Source organism: Carassius gibelio, chromosome A9 (genome assembly GCF_023724105.1).
Source record: "Carassius gibelio isolate Cgi1373 ecotype wild population from Czech Republic chromosome A9, carGib1.2-hapl.c, whole genome shotgun sequence".
In the NCBI taxonomy this organism is placed as follows: Eukaryota; Metazoa; Chordata; class Actinopteri; order Cypriniformes; family Cyprinidae; genus Carassius; species Carassius gibelio.
The window spans coordinates 18,232,443-18,245,206 of record NC_068379.1 but is presented as its reverse complement, the minus strand read 5'-3'; the positions used below and the strand labels follow the sequence as shown (position 1 = coordinate 18,245,206).

The 12,764-nt window shown below is 35.9% G+C and overlaps 1 protein-coding gene across 11 annotated transcripts in view; it reads left to right on the top strand.

Moving 5' to 3' along the window:
* LOC128019832 (syntaxin-binding protein 5-like) overlaps positions 1-7,349 on the top strand; it is a 135,937-nt gene extending 128,588 nt beyond the window's left edge. For all 11 annotated transcript variants that reach the window (XM_052606109.1, XM_052606103.1, XM_052606110.1 and 8 more), the window contains 6 exons: positions 1,684-1,923; positions 2,021-2,384; positions 4,463-4,628; positions 5,969-6,080; positions 6,481-6,701; positions 6,802-7,349. In XM_052606109.1, coding sequence (XP_052462069.1) covers positions 1,684-1,923; positions 2,021-2,384; positions 4,463-4,628; positions 5,969-6,080; positions 6,481-6,701; positions 6,802-6,843 — 1,145 coding nt within the window. In that variant the 3' untranslated portion in view covers positions 6,844-7,349. The remainder of the gene's footprint in view (positions 1-1,683; positions 1,924-2,020; positions 2,385-4,462; positions 4,629-5,968; positions 6,081-6,480; positions 6,702-6,801) is intronic.
* Positions 7,350-12,764: the final 5,415 nt, after the last annotated feature.

Here is a 12,764-nt window from a genome sequence, read left to right as displayed (position 1 = left end):
TTTGGGGTCGGTAAGAGCATCTTATGTCATGGCTGCATTTATTTAATAAAAAAAGAAAATACGATAATATCTGTAATATTGTGTAAAATACTACAGCTTAAAATAACCATTTTCCATTGTGAAATATTTGAAAATGTTATTTGTTCCTGTGATGGCAAAACAGACCCTGGTCTTCAGTGTCACATAATCTTCTGAAATCACTCTAATATGCTGATTTATTTGAAATACACATTCATTTTTTATCAGTTTAATAATCTGTTATTAATAAAAGTATTAATTTATTTAAAAAAAAATACTGACTCCAAATATTTGTACAGAAGTGTAAATAATTTATGTTTTCTTACAATCTGAAAAACTGTTATTTTATGATGTTTTATCATCATTTATCATGTTTTTTTTTTCTTATAACATAATTGAACTTTTGAGGCATGCACAACAAAGGTGAACATAATGAAAGTCCAATAGAAAACATTTATTTATTTATATATACATATTCAACACAATAAAGAGACCCATCTATTATTTAATGTTAGTGCAGTACCATGTTAATTTACTATTTTAGTTGAAAATCATAAGAACACATGAAGCACATAAACGACTGAGAATGACCCAGAAGCAGAAGTTTAGTATTTAAGCAATAATACATTATAAAGTATTCTGCATTGTAGCTCATACCTCAGAAACACAGTCTTGATATTTTTGATATACCTACAAACATTTTGTATTCTCTTCACATATGACTTTCCTTCCATCACTACATACACAAACCCAGGTTCTGACATTATGACAAATGTCTGTTTCCTTATAATGGGTTTATTTTATGAGAATGCAGTATACCTTTGTTCTGCAGGACGAACACGGTTCTCAATGGATAACACTATTCAAAATCTAAAATTGATTTGTTGTTTTATTGTAATGCATGACATATTACATCAAGATACTGAATGTCAAATCATATATAACACTAACAAATAACCATATATTACCATCATTTGTATTTTAGTTATTTTAGTTATTTTTTTTTTGCCTTTTTTGTCTGGGATTTTCAGTGACGATTCAGATTAAGGGAGGGAGGGAAAGAGAGAGTTTAATTAACTGAATGAAGTGTAAATCAGTCCAGAAACATTTTTGTGTATGGGCCTGGCTATATAGTACATACAGTATTCATGCAATGGATATCAACCTGGAACCAATTTAAGGTCAAAAGGATGGTAAAGACGCCAAATTAGTTTCAAGTTATAAGAGTGAGTTCTGTGTGTCCTCTGTGTATGTAAAGGAAATCTGTGCCATGTCTGATCATGTTTACAAGAGTTTTTCAATGTTTTAACTGTATAGATATGTGAATCCTGTCCTGCATGTACATTATGTATTGTTTAACTTATTCAAAAAAAAAAAAAAAAAAAAAAAAAACAATAGAGAGTTGTGTTTGCAACTGCACACCTGTATCACTTCAGAACTTGGATTCTGGTTGATGTGGTTTAAATGTAATTGTGAACGCACATATGGATTGACTCCACTTTCAGTCATTCCACTTTTTAATAGCATTAGGATTTTTCTCCCATCTTTTTCTTTTATCTTTTCACTCTTTGATATTCCTTATCTTTTACTATTCATCCATCTGTCTTTCCTGACTTTTCTCTTTTCCCCCACCCTCTCTTTCTCTCTCCCCTTCTCCATTCTTAGAGAGTCGCGAAAATTCATTCAGCCGTTCCCGGAGTTCTAGCGTTTCCAGCATAGACAGGGAAACTAAAGAGGCCGTTACCACCCTGCAGTTTGCAGAGTCATACGTGCGTAAGTCAGACACCCTGCCTACACCATGCCTGTGGGTGGGCACAAGTCTGGGCCTGGTGCTCATCATACCAATGTCCATTCCTACTGACGAGCAGGAACGCCTAGAAGACCCTGTTACTGTGGCCCCCACCGGTATCTCTTGATTTCCTCCATTTCTATTTCTTGAATGTCTATAAATGCAATGTTTCTATCCTCATGCTTTTGTTCTCTCTCTGGTTTTCCCTCTCAGGCACAGTGTTAATGCTGAAGGGCTCCGTTCTGCGGATTGGTTTCCTGGACTGTGGGGGCGTGCTTATCAACAGTCCCTATGAGGTGTGGCGGGACCAACATGCCCCAGATGACCCAGATCGACCCCGGAAGCGGAAACTGGTCAACTTCTCACCCTCGTCTTCTCAGGAGGCCAGTGGAGATGGTCACTTAGCTGTAGTGTGTTCCGAGAGGCAGGCCAAGGTCTTCTTCATGCCCTCCCAGGCCTGTCTATATGTGCATAACATCACTGAGTCGTCCTTTGTGCTGCGGGCTGACGTGGTGTCGGTTTATAACAGTGTTTGTCTGGCCTGCTTCTGCGCCAATGGACACATTATGACTTTGAGGTTTGCCTTCACATTTTCTTGTTGTTGTTTTAATTGGGAAACTGTGGTGCAGTGACTAGAGATCAGGGCTGGTAACCAGAAGGTTGTTAGTTCTAGGCCCTCATGGAAAAACGACAATTTCTAATATCTACACTAGAGATCATTTATTGACATTAAAACAGAAATTATAATAATTATTATGAATGTAATTAAACTTAATGTCATGAAAAATAATATAGGAATATAAATAAAATAAAAACTATATTGCTATTAGTGGTAGTAGTATTAGTAGTATTGATTTAAAGGGTAACTAAACCCCTGGTCAAAGCCTGACTCCAACTACTGGCAATATTTAAAAATGCTGGAAAGTGGGCAGAGCACAGCGGAGATAGAGGGGACGAACTGAGGGTGGTGCGGAGCGGGTGGGGCGTGAACCTGAGACCCGCAGTGACGGATTAATTGACAGCTGCTGTCAGAGTCGCTAAAATGGAGAGTGACTGTAGTGACGCAAGTAGCTTTGCAACAGAGCGTTCATTTGAAGTAGACCTGAAGTGGAGGATGTCGAGGTGTCTATGGACACAGGGCCTGGGCCTGAGCCATATCAATTCAAGCCTGCTGCGGTCTTAACTACCTCATCGCGATCCCCATCCGATGATGCTAGCGAAGAAGCCGTGCAAGAGAGAATGAGGCCATTCTCTGAGTAAGGCACTGCGTCGCTTTTCAGCGCGAGCTGTGTGGAGAAGCCCATTTCCACCTCCATTGCATTAGAGAAGTTATCCCATGTTAAATACAGTTTACACACTCCAGCTCTAGGCAGGAACTCGCGACCTTCCAGGCCAAGTGCATGCAACCACAGGCGCCCAAATTTCAAGTCTGCTGGAAAACTATGCAGTCCAGCAGTGCTGTTGCAACCAGCAACACTACACCTACGTACCATCCTGACCACTGTAAATAAATCTACGCCAACTTGAAACTATCCTAACTGATGCAATACTATGCTACTAACAACTATGCTAATTAACTTCATAGGCTACACAAAATAATCTAAATAACTATATAAATGTTATGCTAAATAGATGTTAAAAAATACTCTATCCTGATCGTTTTCAATACTCGCAATTCCAACTCCTGACTCACTACAGTGATTTTGATGGAACAAGATGGTTTTGTAATGCCAAGGGTGTGGTAGCTCGTACCAAGGTGCGTGGTGATTAGGAAACTGCCTAGGTCACCTGCCACCGCAAACATCCAATAGGAAAAATCAACTGCAGTAGCCACCGTTCAACCTGAAGAGGGCAGTACTCAGACGTTTTTACACCATATATTGTAGAACACTTTAATTAAAACACTTTACACTCAAATGTCAAAAAAGTTACTTGAATCAATGAACAGCACTAATAAATCCCCATTTCTTACAGATCATTAAAAAAAAAAAAAAAAAAAAAATAAAGTTATTTTTTAACAAACTGAGGGACAGGTAAAAATGTCTGTCGGTGGTAATTAACAGAATTACTAACTGAACAAAAGGTCTATTAATCATCTTTGTGGCATGAAAGGGGGAAAATATAGAATTAATATATATATATATATATATATATATACATATATATAACAAGTAAACCTTGGAACAGGGTCTGTTTCTAAAATCCGTATACAGCGATCATACAGACTGTTCTAATTCATTCACACATTTCTGTACAGAATAACATAAGTGCATTAGCATGACAAATGAGCTTATAAATCCTCCAGAACACCTTTGATGAGTAAACTGTGGTATCTGTGATAATCGACAGAATTTGACAGGTTCTGTCAATAGAGATGAACTTATACTGAGCCTAGAACATTCCTTTAATACCAGCTCAAAATCTTTTTGGTATCTTTGTTTGTTTGTTTGTTTGTTTAATCCAGATTACAGACACCAGTTCAATCCTTCAATGAAAACTAAACCCCTATTCAGAAAAGCTGCAATGTGGATTTGTTGGTTTCATAAGAAATCCTGCCGTCAGCGCTATATCATATTTTCACTGGCATATACGATGCAAAGGATGTTGGAAAGCAGTTGCTAAGCCTGTTATCTTATATGTGTATATGTTTTACAGCCTTCCCAGTTTACGGCCTCTGCTAGATGTCAGCTACCTGCCGCTAACAGACATGCGCATTGCTAGAACATTCTGCTTCACCAACGGAGGGCAGGCGCTGTATCTGTGCTCCCCCACAGAGATACAGAGAATCACTTACAGCCAGGAGATGTGTGACAACCTACAGGTGGCTCTGCCTTTGTGTGTGTGTGTGTGTGTGTGTGTGTGTGTGTGCATACATGCTTATGGTGGTTATTGAAGTGAAATGTCATGCTTGTCAAGGATGCTTTGAGCTCTGCTGAGCTGAGCCCTGCTGCATCTCGGCTGTAATTTCTGCCACAGGTCGTTATTCTGTCCTTTTCCTCTCTCTGTCGTTCCCTCTCTGTCTGGTTAGGATGGAAATAGCATAATGCCATTTTATTCATTCTATTTCCGCAGTATGTACCATGTGCACAGTATGGATTTTTTTTATGCATCTGAACTGAAACATACATCACAGTTCAAAAGTTTGGGGTTGGTAGGATTTTATTATTTGCTTTTAATGTTTTTGAAAGAAATCTCTTGTGCTCACCTAGGGTGCATTTATTACATTAATTGCAGTAAAATCTATATAATTCTGATGTTTCGTTAAAATTTCAAATACCTGTTTACTATTTTCATTTATTTTAGAATATAACTTATTTCTGTGATGGCAAAAAGGACTTTTCAGCAGCCATTACTCCAGTCTTCAGTCTCATGCGATCCTTTTGTAAATCATTCTAATACGTTGATTTGCTGCTCAAAAATATTTTGTAGAAACTGTGATAAATCTTTTTCAGGATACTTTGATGAAAAAAATTCAAAAGAGCAGCATTTATTCGAAATTATAAATGTTTTACTGATCATTTTAATATGTGGATAAATAAAATTATTTAAACATGTTTCTTTAAAAATATAAATAATAATAATAATAATAATAATAATAATAATAATAATAATAATAATAATAATAATAATAATAATAATAATAATAATAATAATAATCTGACTGTCCCCTAATGTTTGAACAGTAGTGTATGTGTTCCACAATCCAATGTCACTGAGTTAAAAATGTATTTCCAGTTAAACACATTGTTGTCACATCATTTTATTAAAATAATCTAAATTAAGTTAAAATTAAAATTAATAATAATAATAATAATAATTATAAAACTTTTGAAGGTTACTTGCTATCTTCTACACAGCAATGTGGCATACTAACGTTTTAATTGTTATTGCATAGTGCATACTGTTTCACATACCATTTTAAATGTAGACCATATTTAATGCATACTGTATAGTATTTCATTCCAAACATAGCCTCTTTCTTTATAACTGTGTCTTTCAAACACAAAAGCAAGAAAGAGGTTTCCTCTTGTCAAAACTTTGTACATTACTTTGTGGAATGTGGAACTATATTGGCATCTGCTGGTGGAGTTTTGAATTGACTGTCCTGCTGTCTCTTTCATTCCAATATTTGATCAGATTTTTATTCTTGGTTAATTGCAGGAGATGTTAGGGGAGCTCTTTACACCCATCGAGACCCCTGAGGCTCAGAACCGTGGCTTTCTCAAGGGCTTTTTTGGCGGCAATGCCCAAACCTTCGACCGAGAGGAGTTGTGTGAGTATATTTATTTATCACTCCTCTCTCTCTCTCTCTCTCTGTGTGTGTGTGTGTGTGTGTGTGTACAAGCATATTCTCACAGATCTAGCACTTTTACTATCATCTGAAGTCTGGTTCAACATCTAAGTTCAGAGCTGCTCGCTAAGACAGGAGGATGACATATAAATAAATGTTTTAATTTGAAAATATTTCTTTCTTTTATTCTCGTTTCCTGTTTTTCCATGTTTTAGTGTTATGTAAGTGTAATTTCTATAATATTATAAAATGTTTTAATATTTTAATTAGCTCTTATTATTATATTTTCAGATTCCCTTTTATTTAATTAGATGAATTAGTTTTGAATTACTTTATTTTTAGTTAACAATAACAACCTTGTCTTGTTTCTCCTGCTCTGAAGTTGGTGAGGCAGCAGCGGGTAAGGCGTCCCGCAGCCTGGCACAGCACATCCCAGGACAGGGCGGAATGGAGGGCATGAAGGCGGCAGCAGGCGGGGTGGTGGGAGAGCTGGCCCGAGCTCGCATTGCTCTGGACGAGAGAGGACAGAGGCTGGGGGAGCTGGAGGAGAGGACCGCCCTGATGATGACCAGTGCCGAAACCTTCTCTAAACACGCTCACGAGGTATGTAGGAGAGCGAGAGAATGAGAAAACAGAAATATAGATACAAGTAAATCTTAATGTGCTTATGCAATCTCTTTGTTTTCACTTTCGCCCTCCACAGCTGATGCTGAAATGCAAAGACAAGAAGTGGTATCAGTTTTAGAAGATCCTCGCGGAGGGTGCGTTTCATACTCGTGCCACAAGAGGGTGACACTGTGGAACTTGGACTTTCACTCTTAAAAAAAAGAGAGAGAGCAAGCCAGACAGATGGACCAAGAGGGACTTGAGGGCTGTTCAGCTTCTATTCTGTCTGTGTATAGGACTGTTTTACTCTTATTGGTTGAAAAGGCTAAGACATGATTACGATTCAGTGGACATGTACCATTAGCATTTGAGAGTAAGAGCGGTTCCATACCTATGTTGTAAATCAGACAACATTTTAATTTATGTACAGTGGTTGATAAGGGGGGGGGGGGGGTCTCTTCGCAAGAATCGAATTGGCTCACGCCGTGTAGATACTTGGGTTGGGAAGTAACGAAATCAACAAGAGTGCATGAAACAAAATGGATGACCTATAAAAATGTAAAAAACTGCCATATTAAAAAGCAGCATGTTACTTTAAAACAAAAGGGAAATTAAATATTAATAAACTTTTATTGAATAACCTAAGCCAATAATAGAAACTATGACAAAAAACTTTATATTTTTTGAAATAGCAAACATATATATATATATATATATATATATATATATATATATATATATATATATATATATATATATGAAAAAAAATGTATACCTGCATTGCTATAAGGCCAAAATATATATATATACTTTTTTTTTTTTTTTTTGACAACGCCATACTGTTCCTTTCAGCGATGTATATTTTCAGAATATTTGCCACTCTGTCTTGTCATATTTGACAGCAATTTATCCACCCTCGTACTGCAAATCAGGCCAAGCGGGGACTAGCTCACAGTCAGCACCAATAACTTTCGAATCTGTCTTCAAAAGGTACTTCGCCCTCTCCTAGAGACGTATGACGTGACATAGTTTTAGAAGTGTGACTATTCAAATGTATTTGGCACCCCGTTACGAGTGCGTGTCTGTGAGGTCCTTTTCGAGCGTGTTTCTCATATGTAATACTTAACGTGCCATATTCTAGATGGGTGAAGTACCTTCAATTGTAAACTAGCGATGAACTAACTCATCTGTGGTTGATATTCTGGGCTATCATGTGTAGATAAGACAAGCCAGCCAAACTCAGACAGAAAGGATGGCTCTTCAACCCGTGTCTGTGGAAGTACAAATACAGTTTGATTGTTTTCTAATCCATCATGATGTTCGTATTACTTTAAAAGGTCAGTTTCAGCTGGCCGGTTGTTTCGTTTCTAATCTCTTTGGTTTGCGTTGAGGCACGTGTATCAAAGATTGTGCATTGTTTTGTACCTCGCTGAGGACAACGAGTGAGTGACCTTTGCTTTCTTTGCCAAAGTTTGAATGCATCATGGATAGATTTCCCTCACATTTCAGTACAAGGGACGACTTGTGTTTGTTTCTTCTTATTTTTTTTTCTTTTCCTTTAATATAAAGTAAAAACAATGTTTTCTACCTTACTACTGTAGTGTCAGACGATTGTTTGGTTGTGTCTTCTGGTTGTCAGTTGACTGTGGATATGGTGTTTAGACTGATCAGTGGGTGCTACTGATAAATATTCATGTTTTTTGAATTTGTGTCTGGAAAGATCGAATCAAGCGAGTCGTCCCACGGTTCGCACGTGAATTAGTGTTACGTGTAAACTAAATCTTCCAGAATCGTATTTGAGACTCACGTTGTGTTTCGATGATTTGTCCTCTGATGACCTCTGACCTTCTAGTGCTTTACTGTAACAATCTCAGCATTTCTTCCATAGTCCATGCCTCTGCCCATTTGGCTTTGTAGATACAAGCTGCTAGTCAGTAACGTAAATGTTGTGCATTGAAATACGAACTCAAGGCTCACAAGAATACACATCGTCAACCATTAGTCAAACTTGGGCTCTTACGCAATATTACTTTTTCACCTTATGGTTTTATGTTGAAATAATAGCTCATGATTAAGGAAGGAAGACATTGCATGTGTGGTGATTTGGACTCAAGAGGACACTCAAGACTCTTAAGATGCCAAAACCATTTAAAGATGGCCTTTGCTGAAGAAACCCGTGGGTTTTAGTTCATGTTCACCATTATATTTATTTCAAATGATTCTCCAGTAATTCCTTTTTAAATGTCAAACGAAGTAAAAACTGACTCTCACAGACAGGGTGTTTTGTTTGAATGTTCTCAGTTTTTATAGGAAAATGTACAGTTCAACCTGGAGAGCAACATGGTCATTGAACTAAATTTTGTGATTTGGATATTCCTCTGTGAATGTCATACCTGTTAAAAGATGGTACTTTGTCTGATATTCTGACTGAAGTTCTTGTAGGTCTAACTGTAGTTTCCTCTTCCCCAACACCTGGTCCTCTGATACCTTCAGAGAAGGCAGTAACGTCGGTCTTGTTTAAATGGATAATGCCACCTTTCGTTATTATCGATATTCTAGTAGTGTTATAGAGGTTCTTCTTCTTCTTCAAAAAAGGAAAAATATGTTGATGCAAATCAAATTGAAATAAACATTTATTGATGTACACAACATTATGAGACTGGTTTGTTTCTGTAATACGATGGGATAGTGAGATGTGAGCCAAGAGCATACCTACAGTGCCATGTACATAAAATAACTTTATGTGGTAACCTAAGGTGTTTTTTTTTTTTTTTGTCTCCTTAATCAATTTATATATATGTATTTATCTGTTGGTAATATGGAATATCTTCAATATTTTATTTATTTTTCTTATAAAATATATTTTTCCTTAAAAAATATAAAAAAATATAAGGGGGTGAAATGCTCATTTTCAGTCAATATCCTGTTAATCTTGAGTACCTATAGAGTAGTACTGCATCCTTCATAACTCCAAAAAGTCTTTAGTTTTATTATATTTATAAGAGAAAGATAGTCTGTACCGATTTTTCCCGGAAAAACATGAACGCCTGGAGGCGTGACGTGTGGGCGGAGCTAAAGAATCACGAGCGCCAGTAGGCTTTTGCATTGAGAGCATGTGGAAGCTGTGACATTACCGTGAGGAAAAAAACATCTTCCAAAACAAACCATGGCTAACAGTCAGATTCAGCCGTATATTTATGATCCAGAATCAGATCCAGAGGCTGAAATTTAACAAGAGCAGCATCAGCAAACGACGTCTCTATGTGGTATGTACTGAAACTGTATATATTTGCTTAGCGGTTTTGGAAAATGGCTAAGTTCCACTTTATGTCGTCTTTTTTTTTTTTTTTAAGCTGTACATGTGGAAAGAGCAGTTTGATGACAACATCGAATGTTGTTTACTTGATGTGCTTACGCGCCGATAGCTAAGTTAACAACACAGAGATATTTGAAGCAGTTTTACTCACTGCATGCGTTTCCAACACACAATCGTGACCCTTTTGGCTTGGGACTGCATTATCCTTAAAAAATAAACGATGTGCAAATCCGGCGTCAAACTGGGCCTTGTTTGTAAAACAAGCATCTTCGAAATGCAGGGAACAAACAAAAACACTTGCACAACTCCATTGATGCTCTGTAAAAATAAACTCCATCCACTGGTCCCTTAATGCTGTTTTTTTTTTTGGTAATCTGTGCAGGGTTGTCTTGCCCTGGCACCCAAAAACACACTTCTTTTGTGACAATTCGGTCTCTTGCTCTGATCAGTGAAGTCTGTTGTGCTATCAGTGCTGTGCTATACGGAGCGTGCGCTCTTCCTGCAGACGTGCCCTCAGGACCCATATAAGGAAATTCCGCTCCATCTAATGTCACACAGAGCCATACTCGAAAAAAAACTTTCCAAAACTTGTGACAAACCGGAAGAGGTATTTTTGGAACAAAAATACTCCTTCAAACGTACAACTTAATTTTTTAAACTTTGTCCATGTTTAGCATGGGAATCCAACTCTTTAACAGTGTAAAAAACTCAGTGAATGCACTGAAGCAGGTCTTTCCTCTTCCTATTAGACAACCAATCAGCCTCCAGTACTCTGCGTCATTGACATACAGAAGGTGAGAACCATAGACATATAAACAACATGGCAACTGAACTATTTTGCTCAATATTCTCACAACGCAAACAAACATTCAAACAACCTACAGAGTGCACGCATACGTGAAGTCTAGTGAGCGTGCACATTTGCGCTTTTTCGCTGCATTATTCAGTCTATTAAAATACATTCAGAATGAGCACACATTCAAGACATGGGAGAGAAAATGTGAATATTTATACCACTTCATATAGTTCATCAATTTTACACAAAATAAATAAATAAATATATATATATATATATATATATATATATATATATATATGTATATATAAATGTGATATTGATTTTTTACAACAGTTCAATAAACTAGAAGTTTTATGAGACTAATTAGACACATGTCCTGTTTATGCACTATTTCACCAACAAAAAAATAATTGCAAACAAAACCACATCGCTTTTTTGCGTCTTTGAGCAACATGACAGCTTTTGTTTCCTAATGAATCAGCTGTTTAAATTATTAGGTTTAATCTCAAAGACTCATTAACTCACTTATTAACAGTGACTTGCTGTCACCTTCTGGCGGTTTTAATTTCACATTTAAAGTGTCTTTTAATTTTATTCATCATTTCAAATATCAGTATTCAACGTTTTATGTTTAATATATCAAAACATTAGCATTTGGAACTGCAGGTTAAATACTTTAAATAGTGTGTAAATACTTCTAAATGCCACTTCAGGAGCAGCTTATGTCTGGATTGCTAAAATGAATTTTGTTGATATACTTTTATTTTGGTTGGTAACAGCCCAAATGTCTTCTTATTCTAATTCACTGATCAAATGTAACAATTTGCCTCAAAGGATAATGCTCACTTACAGAAAACAATGCTTTATATGCTTTAAAAATATTTTTTCATCTTATTGGAAAGTATTAATTTCTATTTGACCACCATACAGAATTTGAAGAATATCAGAAACTTTGGGAGCCAGCTGTTCACGAAAGTCCTCAAAATACAAGCATGATAACACACTCAATCAGTTTAATGAATGACTCAACGACTCCCTCATTAAGTGACTTACCACCACTTACTGGTAGTATAGTTGAGAAGTATGCTGAAAAGTATGCATTTTTCCCCTCAACATTTCTTATATTTATTCATAAATGTATTTGAAACATTAAATTCATAAAATTATTTCTTGCAGTAGTAATTATTTAATCTGACTGGTAGCAACCATATAGTATAGATTATTATTATTTTTAATTAATAATTTGACGTACTATGAAGCAAAAAATTGCCTTTGTAAAGGTAAATAAAAATATGTGATTTTAATTATGTAAAAGCTGATGAAAATATTGCTTCAGAACAAATTACACCAAAAATCTATCTGGATATATTGTCTGCTGTTATGAAAAGTTCACTGTATATAGTAGTAATAAATATAATTTATTACAACAATTATATTTTGTTTTCTTTTTCATTTATACACATTCAATATTATGCAATAAAATGTGTATTTCCATCACAGGTTTAGCTCTTATTAATAATTTATGTGTAAATTATGTGTAAATAATATGTGTGATATAGAGTGGGTATAGAAAATAATCACCCCACACACACACACACACACACAAATCACATTTTGTTGTTTTGTAGCCTAAATGAAGAAACAGTGAAATATATAACACCATGTCAGAAAAAAAAAAAAAAAAAGATTCATTGAGTTGGAAAAATGATCACCCCCTTGTGTCAGTATTTTGTTGAACCACCTTTTGCTTTATTTACAGCCTTATCTGTTGAAATATGCCTCTGTCTCTGTGTTATATCTTTCATTTGGATGTTATAAGTTTCACCGAGTACATACAGCTGGATAAATCAAAAAGTATTTTTTCTAACAAATAACCATTAAAAAAATATGATATGTATGATATAAAATAATTAATATAATCAATAATATAATTAATGTGTAGAAT